At 35.6% G+C, this 18,025-nt stretch overlaps 3 protein-coding genes across 3 annotated transcripts; 1 reads left to right on the forward strand and 2 right to left on the reverse strand.

Moving 5' to 3' along the window:
• Positions 1 to 1,258: 1,258 nt before the first annotated feature.
• LOC124445786 (dipeptidyl peptidase 2-like) lies at positions 1,259 to 3,042 on the forward strand. Its single transcript, XM_046996556.1, has one exon. It carries the CDS (start codon positions 1,314 to 1,316, stop codon positions 2,736 to 2,738), a length of 1,425 nt encoding a protein of 474 aa, XP_046852512.1. The 5' UTR covers positions 1,259 to 1,313; the 3' UTR covers positions 2,739 to 3,042.
• A 374-nt stretch (positions 3,043 to 3,416) lies between these two features.
• Positions 3,417 to 5,347, reverse strand: LOC124445785 (dipeptidyl peptidase 2-like). Its single transcript, XM_046996555.1, is given in 3 exon segments — positions 3,417 to 4,450; positions 4,452 to 4,645; positions 4,647 to 5,347. Coding segments are annotated over 3 exon segments (1,422 nt in total). The 5' UTR covers positions 4,974 to 5,347; the 3' UTR covers positions 3,417 to 3,549.
• Positions 5,348 to 5,583: 236 nt separating this feature from the next.
• Positions 5,584 to 16,486, reverse strand: LOC124445784 (E3 ubiquitin-protein ligase SH3RF1-like). The gene is made up of 13 exons (XM_046996554.1): positions 15,935 to 16,486; positions 13,186 to 13,244; positions 12,995 to 13,109; positions 11,616 to 11,720; positions 10,712 to 10,807; positions 10,220 to 10,615; positions 9,197 to 9,249; positions 8,372 to 8,542; positions 7,715 to 7,931; positions 7,435 to 7,505; positions 7,171 to 7,273; positions 6,828 to 6,874; positions 5,584 to 5,986 (listed from the first exon to the last, which is right to left on the reverse strand). The coding sequence occupies exons 1-13, from the start codon at positions 16,211 to 16,213 to the stop codon at positions 5,803 to 5,805; spliced, it is 1,896 nt and encodes a 631-aa protein (XP_046852510.1). The 5' UTR covers positions 16,214 to 16,486; the 3' UTR covers positions 5,584 to 5,802.
• Between the last annotated feature and the right edge of the window lie 1,539 nt (positions 16,487 to 18,025).

An 18,025-nucleotide genomic window follows, 5' to 3' on the forward strand; every position in this document is an offset into this window, starting at 1 on the left:
GAAATAATAGGTGATACAAGGTTTATATAAAAGTAATGATACATAAATTACAACAATAAAAAGGAAATAAGTTAAATTAATGGGGAGCGTCCGAGCATATTATTAACTAACTAGTTTATAACCTTGTATCATCTATTTCACTCATACTGAAGATGGCATCATGAGATGTCAAAACATGTCTATATTCAAAAAACTTATTGTTTATATTAAATGTAGATCTTAATCCCATTGATAAAAAGAAATGAATAAAAAGGCAACAATCCTAGCTTTGACATGAGAAAGTAATGACATGATTTCCTTCAAAGATTTTCTTCACATATCAACATATTAAACTTAAAAACCAGCAATTCACTTCCCTATTAATTTAATTACCTTTTTAATCACTTGCTGACAAAGAATCTTTGCTTTATTTTGCCATGTAAACTTTGAACATATCACATTGCATATCAAAATTACAATTCAAACCAAAAAATTCACATTTAATACACAATGTCAAGTATGAGATACACAGATTACATACTTTTGAGATTGGATCTATTGTATAAAGTCAATAGACCCAGATATATCAGAATTGTTGAGTTCAGAGACATTTCATAGATTAACAATGTAATCTTTTTCAGTGTTCGATCACAAATGATAGCCATAATCGGATCATATTCATTACCAGAATCTCATCATGACTCAATGAATTATAATAACACAATATTGTACATATAACAGAACAGAAACATATTATAGACATAGGGCAAGACAAGAGTAAAACAAACACATGTTACTAAACAACAAACAAACAATTTTCACCAACAACATCAAACATAAATCGCTTTCGGTCATGAGTCATCAGAGCACACACTTGTCGTGCACATCAAATTTGACTAGTATTCCTCACAGATCTACAAGATGTTTAAGCCATATTTTAATTCTGGAAGAAGAGTTAAACATAAGAAAATCAAATTGTAATAATGATAAGATGAAATGATCTCAAATTCCCTATAACAAAAATTACTTTACATTTATGTAATCAACTGATTCAAATCTCAATAAATCATACATAAATATATTATATAACTCCAAAAAATGGTGCACTAGAGTCTTAAGAAAATATATTAGTTAAAAGTTATGAACCAGCAACTTTAACCTTACCATTACTGGCAAGACAGTTCGTGACCACTGTCACACCGTGTCATGACCATGTGTTGCATCTCAGAATGGATTTACAACTCTTACTTACATGAAGTATACACAAAAGCAAAGAGCATGAAAAACCAGACAGAAACAGTGCATTTGTTACTCTCCTCGTTAAAAGTGTAATTATGGGTTCATATTTACTGATAGTAATCTTCGTGATGGGATCGTGTGTTAATTGCGGTGTGTTAAACTATAATATAGCAACGTTTAGTCAGGTTGTAGATCATTTTAATTGGAATATCAATTTGACGTTTGAGCAGCGATACCTGTATTCAAATGTGTACTGGCATGCTGATGGACCGTTTGTGGTTTACACTGGTAACGAAGGTAACGTTGAAGGCTACTGGGAAAACACGGGATTTGCCTTTGAAATCGCTAAGCAGTTAAATGGATACATCCTTTTCATAGAGCACAGGTATTACGGACATTCTCTACCTTTCGGCCAAAAGTCTTTTGATCATGACAAAATTGGTTATTTATCGATAGAGCAGGCTATTGCGGACTATGCTGTAGTGATACAACACATTAAGAAAAAGCTGGGAGCTACAGAAAATGCCGTGATTGCTTTGGGTGGAAGTTATGGTGGAATGCTAAGTGCTTATTTACGATTTAAATATCCTAATGTTGTGGACGCAGCTTTGGCAGCGAGCGCTCCCATATACCTCGCAGCAGGTTTAGCAAATAACCATTCATTTTGGGAGGTGGTGACCGCTGACTTTAAGGCTGCGAACGAGCAATGTCCTAGTAGAGTACAGACTGCTTTTTTGGAATTGAAAAAACTTCGCGATTCTGGTCAATTGGTGGAGATTTCAAAGAAATTTCGACTTTGCTCCAACTTGGTTTCTGACAAGCAAGTTGACTATCTCATTGGTTGGATAAGAAATGCGTTTGCAAGCATGTGCATGGGTGATTATCCATACTCCGCTTCTTTCTTTGGAAATCTCCCAGCAAATCCAGTTAATGTTTCCGCCAATCTCATCATGCAAGCGGAAGATGCTCTCGAAGGACTAGTCCTTGGTACTGGACTCTTCTACAACAGCACAAATAACAATACTTTATCATGTTTTGATCCATTTACAGAGTATTACTTTTGTTCTGATCCGACGGGTTGTGGATTGGGTCCAAACAGTTTGTCATGGGACTACCAGGCTTGTACAGAGATACTCCTTTCTAGCGGTACGAATAATATCACGGATATGTTTGCACCGTTACCTTGGACACTAGACATGAGAGCAGAGTATTGTTTAAAGACATGGGGTATCGGGCAAAGACCGGGTTGGTTCGCCACTTCACTGTGGGGGAATTCTATCCAATCTGCATCTAACATTATTTTTTCAAATGGTGAGCTTGATCCATGGAAAAACGGTGGAGTTTTAGAGTCTCTCTCGGATACAATTATTGCTTTATTGATAGACGGTGCAGCGCATCATCTTGACTTGAGATCACCCAACCCGAAAGATCCTCCGGCTGTTGTCGCTGCAAGAGAAGCTGAGCTGTTTTTCTTGAAAAAATGGATTTTAAGCGCAAGAGAAAATCATAAAATTATATGAACGTTCCGTGTTTTTGTTGAAGATGAATGATTGAAAAAAATAAAAAATGGACAGGAAAAATGGCTAGAAATAATTACAATGCCAGGATAACTGCAGGGGATTCCAATGATTGGGAATTAAAATAATCTATTTTTACTGTCTGAAAATGTATTAAGAAACGATAGAAAGCTATTTTTTGAAAAATACAAATAATCTAAAACAACGAAAATTTCGAGTTCAAAAACACTGTTTGATAAAATTGTAAGTAAAGTAATAGTGATTTTTAGTGATAGCATAATACATTTATTGCTCTTTAATGAACAAATAGTCGAACAATTTTATCGTACTTGGCATCCCGAAATTATTTCCCGACTGATACTTCAGACTTTTGGTGAACTTCATCTTCGTTTTCATTAATTTTAATTTTCGTTATTCATATAACTTTAAATAAATACTTGGATGAAAAAGCACGAAATCAGCCGGCAAATTTTTCAACTGCAGCAACAAACCAACTAATATCAAGAAATTTAGTTTTACGAAAAACTTAAAACAATAACCGCGCAAAAACACATGGACTCTTACGACCAAAATTATGTTGGATAAAAAAATATTCATAACAACTGGGTTTGACTTCTATCTATCATCAAGATAAGCCCACGGTGCAAATTTATTCAGTTGATGACAAACCACATCACTCAATTCGACAGATTTAGTATTAATTTATTAAAATTCTACAAAATGCTGTGTTAAACTTGTAATAATACGAATAAATCAGACCAAAGATCACGATAGTTGTTTTTTTAACTATTCGCTCAACAAAAACACGGAACGTTTATGTTATTTTATGATTTTCTCTTGCGCTTGAAATCCATTTCTTCAAGAAAAACAGCTCAGCTTCTCTTGCAGCAACAACAGCCGGAGGATCTTTCGGGTTGGCTGATCTCAAGTCAAGATGATGCGCTGCACCGTCTATCAATAAAGCAATAATTGTATCCGAGAGAGACTCTAAAACTCCACCGTTTTTCCATGGATCAAGCTCACCATTTGAAAAAATAATGTTAGATGCAGATTGGATAGAATTCCCCCACAGTGAAGTGGCGAACCAACCAGGTCTTTGCCTGATACCCCATGTCTTTAAACAATACTCTGCTCTCATGTCTAGTGTCCAAGGTAACGGTGTAAACATATCCGTGATATTATTCGTACCGCTAGAAAGGAGTATCTCTGTACAAGCCTGGTAGTCCCATGACAAACTGTTTGGACCCAATCCACAACCCGTCGGATCAGAACAAAAGTAATACTCTGTAAATGGATCAAAACATGATAAAGTATTGTTATTTGTGCTGTTGTAGAAGAGTCCAGTACCAAGGACTAGTCCTTCGAGAGCATCTTCCGCTTGCATGATGAGATTGGCGGAAACATTAACTGGATTTGCTGGGAGATTTCCAAAGAAAGAAGCGGAGTATGGATAATCACCCATGCACATGCTTGCAAACGCATTTCTTATCCAACCAATGAGATAGTCAACTTGCTTGTCAGAAACCAAGTTGGAGCAAAGTCGAAATTTCTTTGAAATCTCCACCAATTGACCAGAATCGCGAAGTTTTTTCAATTCCAAAAAAGCAGTCTGTACTCTACTAGGACATTGCTCGTTCGCAGCCTTAAAGTCAGCGGTCACCACCTCCCAAAATGAATGGTTATTTGCTAAACCTGCTGCGAGGTATATGGGAGCTCGCTGCCAAAGCTGCGTCCACAACATTAGGATATTTAAATCGTAAATAAGCACTTAGCATTCCACCATAACTTCCACCCAAAGCAATCACGGCATTTTCTGTAGCTCCCAGCTTTTTCTTAATGTGTTGTATCACTACAGCATAGTCCGCAATAGCCTGCTCTATCGATAAATAACCAATTTTGTCATGATCAAAAAGACTTTTGGCCGAAAGGTAGAGAATGTCCGTAATACCTGTGCTCTATGAAAAGGATGTATCCATTTAACTGCTTAGCGATTTCAAAGGCAAATCCCGTGTTTTCCCAGTAGCCTTCAACGTTACCTTCGTTACCAGTGTAAACCACAAACGGTCCATCAGCATGCCAGTACACATTTGAATACAGGTATCGCTGCTCAAACGTCAAATTGATATTCCAATTAAAATGATCAACAACCTGACTAAACGTTGCTATATTATAGTGTAAAGCACCGCAATTAACACACAATCCCATCACAAAGGTTACTATCAGTAAATAGGAACCCATAATTGCACTTTCAATGAGAAGTGAAGTCAATTTTAGCCAAGACAACGCAATTTAAGAGCTTATTGTTTAACCGAAACGCGTTCAACTAAAATAATATGGTATTATATCACCAGAAAACGTAGCTCGTATAACTTCAACCCAATGGGTGGCTGATGACGTCATTATTTACATCGCCTATGCCTCTTCGCTTTGCAGCCTCTGCTCCAGTTTACGGTGTCTTCATTGCCTGTTTAATTGAGCCGAGGCTTAAATTAACAAATAGATTACATTTAACCGTTGCCTGTTCAGTTGATACACGGGTATAACGTCATTTGTGAAAAGAACTAAAAAAACGGCCACGGGCGGCCGAGGCGAGATCATAGCTCTCGACCAATGCAATCGCTCAAATTCTAAAGGTTATCATATAACAATGAAATTCTAATAATATTCATGCTGTTGGTTTACTCCATCATGTGATCACGACTAATATGACACAAAAAAATGAAAATAAATAAAAACGGAGGTTAAAGCTCAATTTCTATGTAAACAGTAACATTAGAATGAACGCCTTTTTTTAGCCTGTTGCAACAGATTTTGCAAAAATAAGACAATTAAATTCTCTTTCAACTTGTGCCCATTAGTATCTTTTAATGACCACATGTATTAAGTTTGACTTCAAACAGAGTTCAATTATGCTACAAAATTAATCACAAAATGGTTAAAGATTTCTACGCTATTCATTTAGTTCAACTGTACAATACTACAATACTGTATAGTTTACTATAACTATTAAAATTATTGAAAAAAAATTATGCCGGGATCCAAGGTACAGACGACCAAATAAACGCACTCAAATCAAATTACCCACTATCTTTTCCAGGAAACTACTTGGAACATAGCCGACTTTCCCATTCCTTTCCAATGACCCATGAAACCAGCCATTTTCAGTCTTTTTTGTCACATAGACAACATCACCACATTTTAACTCTAATTCCATGGGGCCGATTGGAGGATAGTCTGCTATCACTAAATACCTTTAAGTTACAAAAAAAACTATAGCATGTGACGTAGAAGGTGAAGTACATCAAAGTACCGATGCTCAACATGCAGAGAATGAAATTAGGATAAATTCTTTTCACTGTTTGAGATTTCCCCCCAACATTGCTACCGATGAAAACACTCCATTAGAGCCTGCGTCAATGGAATGATATCACGTGAATATCCCACGCCTACGTCATGGAAAGGGTATCACGTGAATAACCTCAGCATAAGTCAATACAAAATTATCACGTAAGTACACAAGGCCTACGCCAATGGAGTATTATATAGCTACTTCAAACAAAAGAGCATGCTGTGAAATCCCATACATTTTATTCCATGCACTAATTGGGAAGCATAAACTTTATCAGTTTGGAAAAGTTCAAAAACTCTAAAATGTATGTGGCATAGCATTTTTAATGAATAAACATTCATACACAGGCACTCGAAAAGTACTGCTAAACATTTCCTCAGTAATTTTGTAAATAGTGATGATTATAGTGATTAACGCCAAAGACTGATTTACTTGACAGAGAGCATGTCTAACCGATGCAAAGCTGTAACTAAAAAAGAGTAGACAAGAGTATAATTAATAACTAAAGCAGTTATTAATTATACTTTTTTTGTCGAGTAACTTGTACCTAATGCCTTGGCACTCTGTCGCAATGTTACCCTATTAACCTTATTTTTGCCAATGAGCGGTTCTTTTTGATTGCCAATTTATAAATTGTTCATACTTTTTAACTTGAAACATCAAAAAAAAAATGTAGACAGTTTGGCAGAAAATAAATGCATGTAAGCTCTATCCCAGGAATTAAACATTTATCGTTTACATACTTTTCTTTGACGTTGCAGCTGTATATCGGTGTCTGCCTCGTCTCTACCTGTCAACATAAAACATTAATGGTGAAGATTGTTAGGAAATTACCAAATGTTTTGGAGGAGGCTTTCTACTTTTTTTCTAGGGCAGAGAAAGGAAGTATACAATAAATTATCTTGTATTTAGTGTACCTTCAATGAATGTTATTTTGAAACTAAAATCTTACCTACCACATGGGCTCGAGAGGGGGGAGTGGGGGTGAAAGCTCAAAGAAAATTTGAAAATACTTAATTTGATTTCGTGCTATGAAACCGGCGTTAGGTGGACGGGGCGAAAAATGTTAGCATGCAATATTCATACCTTAGTTTTAGAATGCAGGGCTGTATTAACAATTTTTGAAGAAGAGGTGGCCCCTGCAGGTATGACTCCGTCTGCTGCTGGTTGATGAACAGATGTTTTCTCGCTAAGGTGTAAAGTAAATGCATAGTTGATGTCTGGACCAAAAATAACCATCAAATAAATTAATAAAATGTAAAGTCATTTTTGGGAAAGACAGCATCTAATACATATAACTATAATCATTTATCTAACCAAAGTTTGACTGAAATGTATTGAAACTTTTACCTCTGCAACGTTTGAACACTGTGGCGATCTTTCTTTTTACCAATATTTAGTTTCCAAAACAAAGAATGTTTCTGAAAAAATAACACTCGATCAAACTAAAACGTAAATCACAAAATGACACAAGTTTTCATAACAATATCACGTGTCAAGAGATTATTTACACAGCAAGATCAGAGGTGCGTGTAATATATTAGCCGGAGTAAATCGCAATTATTTCTTTCGCTCTATGTACATGTACAAAAAGCTCGATGACAGAAACTTTACATTTGTATGAACTTACGGGCGGTTTAGCTGCAACTAAAGGCGGAGTAAGAGGGGGTGGTAACACAGACTTATCGTTCAAGTCATTGCTGATATCTGAAAACGGTCGAGGTCTGGGAACTACCAATGCATTTACACTAGGTTTTAACAGAGTTTGTGAATGGCTCTTATGAAAACGTCTCTGAATTAACGACATTCCCTTGTCCGTTATACTTTCCCCATTCGCAGTTGTGGTGCTAAAAAATGAAACAGAAACAAACATGAAGATCCAGCATATATTTCAACAACAATTGTCACTACAGAATTTTCAAAAAAACGGAAGAAATTTTCCACATTATAGAATGTCGATTTGTTGAAAATAATGCCTATATGATGACACCAAGCTGACATCCTCATCATCCGCTGGTGCAGATTGTACGTCCAAACAGGTAATTGACACACAGGTCAGTGGTCCATTATAGATGGATAAGATTTGAGATAATTTTAATGACAATGGTGTTCAACAACGTAGCCAGCAAAATCTTGCAACATTTTCTATTTCATTCATTTTCCACAATATCAATGTTGTTCGTTTTTTTGGAAATAAGTTTTCGCAGAAATAATTCGTAGAAGTCTGCTTGCACGATACAATAAGTTAGGCAAGAATATGCCTAACTTATTGTAATCTGTTTTTCACCTGACAGGGCGAACATAATTTCCCGGAAAATGGCCAACGACTTGTCTTTCTTGTGCGGGAAAACCTTTGAACCAACCATCTGAGCGTTTTTCTATAACGTTATAATGTGCTCCACAGCGCAGCTCAAGCTCGTCATCCTTTTGTGGTCGGTACTGATACACAGCTACGTATCTACGAAAAAGCACAGAAAAGAAAATATGTAAGAAAAAAATATGCCCACCACTCGAGACGATAATAAAAGAGAGCTTTACATAAATTCTTATTTAAACAAAACAAATCAATAAAGATATATGTTTGAAGATATTGATCGTGCAGGTCAGTGCAGTCCTGTGAAGAACTCTTGACTGACATGTCTACATCCTCATTAGGCTAGAAATATACTCCCCGATGCAAATCATTTTCGTAACTTCATGTTATTTAAACGCGCAAATTGTTAAAATTGTTAAACTGACCACGCTTTTACAAAACGAATCGTATTACAACGTGTTTTCAAAAAAACAAATTATTATTGGACACAATGCCACACTAAGTTGTTTTTACAGATGAATCCAAGATAGGGCAGTTGAAAACGGGGGATGCGGTGCCTAACATTTTTGAAAGCATGTCAATGTCCACATATAACTCTATGTTTGACATACTACTGCGATATGTCTCTCCCCTAAACACTTTTATTGTCACGCCATAAAGCAAGAAGAACACATATATACTGTTGTACAATGGTATAACACTCCAAAAAAAGCGAAAATGGCAACACATTCAATACATAGTGAACGCAAATACAATCACAAAATATCATATCTTCTTTTGGGAAGAGTTCATACTTACAATTCGCCACTTGGATCATTATTCTGTTGTAAGGTTGTTTCAGTTTGATTATCCTAGGACACAATAATGCATTGGAAAAGAAATATAAAATCTAAATGTTTTGACCATTAAGGCTGAAACACACTAGGCAGTCGCTTTAGTCGCGCGTCTAAAACTACCGCTTTGCGTGGTTACTAAGCTAGTAGCGTAGTCGCGTCAGCTAGTCGCTTTGAAAGTTCAACATGTTGAACTTTTGACTTTGGTCGCTTCAGTCGCTTTACACTGATTGGCAATAGATACATTTTAACTTCCTAAATGCATATCATATTTCTTGTCATAAGCATCATACGAAATTTATAGATTATACCTTGGAAAACGAAGGCAATATATAGTGGAATCTTTCAGTTTTATATGACATATCAAATAGGGACAATAGGAGCTACAAACTGGAACCCTAATGCACAACCTAAGTGCGCACAATAAGATTATCCACAATATACGCGTAATGGCGTATGGACTATGATCATATTGGCGTGTTTTAACTGGCTTGTTCTCTTTTCTCCACATAGTAGTTTGTACTGAGTAAATATTCATATATTAGTAGCTATAATAAAGGCCAGAATAAAAAGTTTAAGTGATATCTGTGTCTGTAACAAACTAAAATCACCGCCATGTGCAATAGACGCCACGGTAAAAGTCGCGATGGTCGCTGCATGTGTGTTTCTAGCGTTCAAGCGACTGACGCGTGCGCATCAATTCGCTTTGGACGCGCGACTGAAGCGACTGCCCAGTGTGTTTCAGCCTTTATACTTAACATGGATATCAAATAAGTTATCATCCTTCTTCCTCTAAAAACTCAAAGATGCCCCCTCATTGTCATTGCTAAACTATAATAATCACACAATGTTCACAAACACCACCTTCAAAAAAACTAATTATCAACGGTTCAAAAATATATTTTTCCACCCTGCCTTCATTTGCCCCTCCTGTCTCGATATGACCTACTACATCTTTAACACCCCGTCTTCACCCCCCTGTATTTACCTGGGATATACGTGATTCAACCGAATGATGTCGCTCACTGTTTTCAATGTTTGTTGGAAATGAAGACAAAAGACGTTCCCCTTGGCGTTCACGAGAATCATGCGAATCGTCGATCGAAAGCGCGTCAAAGGAGTGCCGATGAATTAAACCCATCACTCGACGGCGACCAGGAGCGGCAAATTTCGTCGAAGACCCGAAATCTCTGACCTTTCGTCCATAGCTTTCCATAGTCTCGCGAGGGGTTGAATAGGACCTTTGGAGAGGTTGGTAAAGCTGAGCTTTCTGTCGAGGTTTTCGTTCATACAACGAGCCGAGAGGTACATTGGGTGTCATGCGAGCTTGTGGTCCTGCTATCGTTCCATTGGAAGAAGGCATTAGCGATGCCACTCGATTTAGCTGAATAAAAATAATACTTTTTAAAAAGCAAAAACAACTTTCAAAAAGCAAACACAATAACGTCTGCGGACAGCTTTGCAAATAAGTGGCACACACCTCAACAAAATTTACAGGAAAAATTCCGCAACGGTAACCGATCTTTCCTTCACACCAATTAGAATCAACTCTTCTTGTTACCGTTATAATCTCACCCTAAAATACGGTATACCTTAATCTATAAAGTATGCATCGAGAGCTTTATATCTGCAACACCATAACATAAAGTATGTCTTAATCAACAGAGTTTTGCATTGAGAGCTTTATAATGACAACACCCTTACATAAAGTATGTCTTAATCAGCGGAGTTTTGCATCGAAAGCTTTATAATGGCAACACCCTTACATAAAGTATGTCTTAATCAACAGAGAATGCATCGAGAGCTTTATATTTGCAACACCCTTACACAAAGTATGTCTTAATCAACAGACTTTGCATCGAGAGCTTTATAATGGCAGCACCCTTACATCAAGTACGTCTTAATCAGCGAAGTATGCATCGAGAGCTTTATAATGGCAGCACCCTTACATCAAGTATGTCTTAATCAACAGGGTTTGCATCGAGAGCTTTATAGTTGCAGCACCCTTACATAAAATGCGTCATATTTAACAAAACACAACTGTTAGCTATTTTGACCGTGCTGTAATAATTTCACTCTAATGTAAACTATATACAACAAAACAAAGTATGATGGAGATAACGAAAGCAAAATTTGTAGCAAATGTCACATTAACATAAAAATGAGTTGTGAAAATCGCCCGAATTAAAAGTCAATTCCAATACAATTGTGTTTCACCAACTAAAGAGTTTTCTTCCAACTTCAAAAAAGTACCTAATCTAAAAGTTCATCTGGATAACTGAAAACTGATAATCCATCAATGTGAACAAGACCCATCATTTTTGTTCTGAATAATCTGGGATGCCATCATGATGATAGTTCTATTAAAGTCATCTCTTGCAAACCTGTTTAAAATGAAGTAAGTCGTCTTCTTCGCCTTCTTCAAAATCGTGAAGACCTTTTGCCAAAGCACGCTTCGTGTCGTAAAATGCTGGCAAAGGATTTATAACCTAAAAACACATAAAACCATGAAGTAAATATAGATTCATACTATTTTAAAAGAGGAATTTATTTTGAGCCATTCAACAAATTACAGCTTCAAAATTAGTTGACTGAATGATGTTAATGAAATTAATTCTGCATCATTCACAAAGTTCACAGTGATTCGTAAACATTTCGTTCTCTTTATGAACTCTTAATGAACATCGCGAATTTAGGAACTTTTCACGAATTTTATGCCCAACTTTCTGGAATTTTTCAAGAACAAAAATATAGATTTTTAACGAGCAATATGGAATTATGAGTTACTTTTTCGAGCAGTGGTTTCAGGTAATTACTACAAACGACGCATGCGTGTACCAAACACAAAAAATTCAAAATTATTATCGTGATGACCTCGACATTGAGTTAAATTGGTGTAAAAACAAGCTTAGCAAATGGTGAAAGTATTAATATTTCATTTGAAAAGACACAAAATACAATATAAAGTCAAAATTTATAGAGTTTTGGCATGTTTATTATTTTCAGGAGTTTTTGAAGCACACGAGAAACGTAACCTCTACGAAACATTCGTTGCTGGCAACTAAACCCAGTTTTCTCAAAATCAGAAATGTAAATTTTCAAATCCGTCTTAAGCCCTTTTATCCACCACAATGACGTGCAACCTCGTGCCCAGTCTCTTTACTTTGACGTTCCTACCTCTTGGCTTTAGCGAGGTAAGAGCATAGCTATGACTAGGAGTATGAATAAAAAGGGATGAAAATTGAAAAAAAATGTCTAAATTTCATCACGCTCTTCATTAAACTTAAACTAGTTCTTTGAAACTTGCCGCAGACTTTGTTTTCTAGGAACGGCATGCTGGAAACACGTGGCTTTACTTTGCAACATGTTGCGATAATAGCTTATAGACACACCATGTTGCGCAGTCTACTATAATGACACAGACATTTTGTTGCACGAAATTCGTCGTCGAAAAAATGTTTCATTCAAAATCTAACAACAACATCCAATGCGTTTTCGAACTTCGATCATGTTGATCAAATGCCAATCGTGGAATAACTCCATGATGAAGATGCATAAAGCAAATACATATAGAACTTAGTTAAAGACAGTCCGATGAAGCAACAATAACATGCCCATCCGTGCAAGAATACAACTCATGTTGTGATGACCTCATTACCACGGACGGGCAACGTGTTGCTCAAAAAACACGTCAAACTCATTATCGAAGAAAGAGATGTTGTGCTAATAAACATTAAGCATACGGTGTACTTCTTTCTCATACCTCAACAAAATTTGCCGGCACGTATCCTTGCTTCCCCGACAGTTCGCCGATATACCAATCTTCGTCAACTTTTTGCAGAAGAACGACCAAATCCCCTCGTTTAATAGTCAAATCCCTAAACGAAAAAGTCACTCCAAGCTTGTATGACGCAACACTCTTTCGTGGTTGTATAGTGTAATAATTACACCAACCCTTGCTCTCTTGCGTTGTAGGAGAATTTCGCCCGAGCGCATGGTTCATCGAATGGAATCTATGTTAATAAAAACACTGACATCAGTCATGCATAATATGTGGAACAAATCGTTGTAACTACAACAGTACATGTTAAAATTTATTCCTAATTAACCGTTTATGTTGTACATTAATCATCGTGGCAATGTTCAACAAAAAGTGTTAAAAACAGTTTCAAAGACTTAGCGCAACGAGCCATGATCACATCACGTAAATTCTGTCCTTTTAAAGTCGACAATTTTGAGGGTGTGATATGCGTGTTAAAGTTTCGGGCGTTTCAAATGATGACTGCCCGGACGGTAATAATATAGGAATAATGCACAAAAAAAGTTCCTTCAAAAATTAGAATTAATTAATTGTAATTATTGATTAATTTATCGATAAAGAATAGTTAAAAGGAGGAATTTTTCTGTTAGATTTATATGTACATGATGCTATGAACCAAACAAACGCTCAAATCTTTATGGATAAACTTTAAAAATTGGAGATGCGGTTTGTCAACTTTTATGGGATTATTGACAACGAAAGATAAACAAGGTATAGTGAAGCATAGACATTCTGACTCACAACATTAAAGCTTTTCATTGAAATAAACTTCAGTAAGATTAAATTATTCATTGAATGCTCATAGATACTCGATAAAAATTCATCTTTAGTAAATATTTCTTCAAAGTAAAAGCATTTAATGTACAGTACAACTACAAGAATAGAAAAATCAAATAAAAATATATTTTATAATTTTTTGAGTACTTCAATATCAACTTTCTAACTTAGATATTCATTTCCAAATACACTTATCCCCCCAAAAAAAGAAATAGGAAAATGGCTATAAGCATTTCCAATATTTACATCATTCGATTAATGTGCATTGATGTGTTGTGAAATAATTCACAGTATATAATGGGTAAATAAGTTCAAACACTGAATCGATATAGAAATAATAGTTATATCAAAAACTACTAATAAAAGACAAACTTATACTAGCAAATATATTCATAAGGTTAAAGTTGGAGCAATTTTGCTATACATTATAACACTCTTGAGTATAAATAAATGTAATATAGGTAAATAAACAAGTATATAAATAAACAATGAGTAGTTTTTGAGGTTTCTATAAAATTGTGATAAAAAATTGCGAAAACAAACAATGAAAAACAGTTGACAAACCCCTTCTTTCTTGTCGCACCCCCAGCACATTAGCATATTTTGCCCACAGGCTTCTTCAATAACTAGTGAACTTAACGAGAGACAAACTAATTTATCTTGGAATACACAGTTTGCATTCATTTATAAAATGTTCACCATTGTATAAGCAATGGCAAACTTTCCAGACATAGTTGTTATGAAATCAATATAAAAGGTACTATTCATTATGCACAGACAGGCAAAATAAGGCTGTGGAGCGATTTCAATAATGATATCTTTTTCCTTGCCTAATTAATTTGTACCCATATATTTTTAAATGTAATAAAATAAAAAGTGATATATATGTGGAACATAAAAAGTTCTGTACTCGGTGTTTGAAGACTCTTGTACAAAGCAAGAAACTATTTTCAGATAACTTGAAGCCTGGTCGTCACTTGCAAAATAAGCATAGCTTTAAGCACAAGATTATAAAAACTCTCCGTTCTTCTGATGCAAATGCTTGTGTTTATTGCAGGATGCATAGCCCTTTTTGATGAGCCTTCTTAACCTTTCCAGTACACATTTAATATAAACGACAACTTTTTTGAAAATAGACATGTTTCAACATCTCATGATGCCATCTTCAGTATGAGTGAAATAATAGGTGATACAGGGTTTATATAAATGTAATATGATACATAAACATGTCTATTTTCAAAAAAGTTGTTGTTTATATTAAATGTGTATTGGCAATAGTGCTTTTACGAAATTATGGAAACTTTCCAGTACAAACAGTGAAAAATATGTCAATGATGAAATTCTATCGTGTGAGAAAAACCTTCACTGGATGTTGCATATACATAACTTGTCGCATCAATTGAAGTTTTAAAATGAGGTCAATTGTAAACTAAAATTATGTCCTTATCGTTATTTTTGTGTAAAAGAAACGCAAATTGCTTTAAATATTTGTTTCGCGGAAGTGAGTGGACAAATGCTTCATTATTAAGCACATATTTTCTGTTATTTTTAGTTAGCAGGGCACCAAAGTACGATACCATCGGATGGTTTTATTTGACATCAGTCATTCAACACGATCACCAATAAAATTACATTTCACAATCTATTTTTGCATCTTTTTTTGAAATGTGGCTTATTTCAACGCCACGAAATTTTTTAAACACGACCAATCAATAATTTCTTGGCTCTGACCGAAGGAAGCGATTGGATCTTTGAAACCAATTCGTGAGAACTTTAATATTGCTAAGTATTTGCGACATAAGATCAGGAGGTCAAGTTACTAATTCATCAAATATGAACTACGTTGATTAGTGATGATTACAAACAAAACCAAGTAAAAACACACACGCCATTTAAAGAGGACATGGTCGCAGAGCCACAATAATACAAAGCCACTCACCCAAATAGATTTATGATTAAAAGAAACTCTTCGATTTTAGCGATTCATAGGCAAAGACGCAAAATGTAATGGATAAACCATAATCTAGTAACACTTGAGTCACACATGCACAACAATAGCTCACAGTTCAATGAAATTATTTTGCATGAATGATAAACTTTACAAACCCCAGGTCTGACAAACGTTGTTTCCAATTTTTTCTTCGTGCGCCTATTTTTTAGCCCCTCCAAGAGACGTATCAACATTATATTTCCTGGTAAATCGTCGACATCTTCAGTGACAAGGCGACGACATTCGGGGCAACGTAATTCTTGCTTCGAAGCTACGATAGATTTTAAGCAACTTTTACAAAACGTATGCTGACAAGGCAATGCCTTGCAAGTCTCATCCAATCGTTCCAGACATATTGAGCAATCAAATCCTTCGAAATCTTCGAAGGCGTCCATTTATCAAGCAAATGTACAGTCTCTACAAACGACCTTGTGGTCGTGTCAGTACTGCCTGTTCATGCGTTCAACATCAAAACACCAGCTCACTGAGAGGTCAATTCATGACCATATATCCGAGCACGTCCGCTTTGAATTTTAGCATTGTGTCAAGTGTTCTTGACAATCCTTGTACAAAAATGTAGATTAACAATAAAATATAGCCGGACAGGCAATGTGTTGAACGACAGCAAACTTGCTGTGGTCGATTAACTCGTATTAGACGTAAAGGGGACGTCTGTGATGTGCAACATGATATACATAACATACGCCCACGAATTTATAACTGAGCAATTATGTACAACACGAATAGAAACGTCTACCAAAAATCGTGAACTTGTTTAAGTTAAATGAATTTAATTTTTTTTTATCTTTAAAATTTAGAATTTTAGACTAATGTCTTTCATTTATTTCGCATAAATCGATGTTCGTCACGTGCTTACAATTAAATCATGTGCATACAATTAACAAAGGTCTGTTTCTTACTCGATGAGTAATTCCTTGTTTTCACAAAAATTGTGCAAAAATTTGTGCAAAAAAGCAACTGCAGTCTCTTGTCTTTTGGAAATGGCTATTATTGTGCTAAACTTGTCAGTTTTTAAAGGAAGAAATAAAAAGCAATCCAGCACATACCAAGTGGACATGCCAAGCATTGAATTTTAATTTATGAAAAATAAAGAACTGAGGTGTCACAGTACTCAATGCTTAATAAAGCAAAAGAAGAACTAGTGAGAACAGGTTACCAACATAACAGTACATTAATAGCATGAGCATGGCGAGTAATAAAAGCAGTTGAATCTTTGAAAACATTGTGAAAATAGTACAATACATTTTCAATTCATTCACCCACTCCCTGGGGTAAAATGCTACAATAAACAGAGACTGCGTAGGTGTCCTTACAAATGATTTTATTCATCATGTTTGTGGCATTGGGCTTGTCCAGGGAAAACGCCGAGTTATTGTTAAAGGTGTCATAATTATCAAACGTGAAAAAATAATCTAACATTTATGTCATAAACCAGGCAGGATTAAAGCAAACTAGAATTAACGAGGGAATGCTGTGAAAAATAAAAAAACATTCTCTAATTTTTTTCTAATTCGCAAGTAAACAAGGAGTCGTGTTTTCAATGTTGGAAGATGAGGATCAATGTTTTAAATGTTTAGATTTATCATCATTCTGTCGGTTACGAGTCTCAAAGAACAAAGGGTTAATCAATTCAATAAATTTATGATGTATAGTAACTTTATAAAAGGTGTATAAAATTCCTCAGGACGTCAATTGCCCTTGTTGATTGAAAAAGGAAATCGGTTTTAAATGGGCAACTAAAAAATTCTGCATTCTACAATTAATTTTTGGCATGACGAAAGGTATTCACACATTGAGATCGTTAACGGGTTGCACAACAGCCAAGCAAAAATGTTGGGCCACTTTGGCTGCACATTGCACATCATAAAGTCCTGGAGACTGGCATCTAGAAATGAGGCGCGGCATAATCGGGTTAATGCTCAGTTTAATGCAGACAATTGCAATAAAAGGAATTGATCAATTTTGGTAAACGTTGCCACAGGAAAGATGAAAAGAAGGGTTATTTCGAGACAAACCATATGTTTCTTGCCAACAAACAGCATGGGCGCTATGTGTAACACCCACTTTGAAACAAGTAATGTGGAAAAGATGCTAAAATATGCATGCTTATTCAACAAAGTTGTTTGATTCTTTTATGATACCAGGCATTTTTGGTTTATTATGGTGATTTTTGAAAGGTCTTTTGG

Source organism: Xenia sp. Carnegie-2017, unplaced genomic scaffold (assembly GCF_021976095.1).
Source record: "Xenia sp. Carnegie-2017 unplaced genomic scaffold, XeniaSp_v1 HiC_scaffold_22, whole genome shotgun sequence".
Lineage (NCBI taxonomy): Eukaryota > Metazoa > Cnidaria > Anthozoa > Malacalcyonacea > Xeniidae > Xenia > Xenia sp. Carnegie-2017.

What these genes read in the sequence shown, in the direction of transcription:
- LOC124445786 (XM_046996556.1), top strand. Translation starts at nt 1,314, where the DNA reads ATGGGTTCATATTTACTGATAGTAATCTTCGTGATGGGATCGTGTGTT.
- LOC124445784 (XM_046996554.1), bottom strand. Translation starts at nt 16,213, where the DNA reads ATGGACGCCTTCGAAGATTTCGAAGGATTTGATTGCTCAATATGTCTG. An exon ending in CAACGTTTGTCAGACCTGGG is followed by an intron (nt 13,245 to 15,934) that starts GTTTGTAAAGTT and finishes TTATTAACATAG; the next exon opens with ATTCCATTCGATGAACCATG. An exon ending in ACTTACTTCATTTTAAACAG is followed by an intron (nt 10,808 to 11,615) that starts GTTTGCAAGAGA and finishes ACCGTATTTTAG; the next exon opens with GGTGAGATTATAACGGTAAC.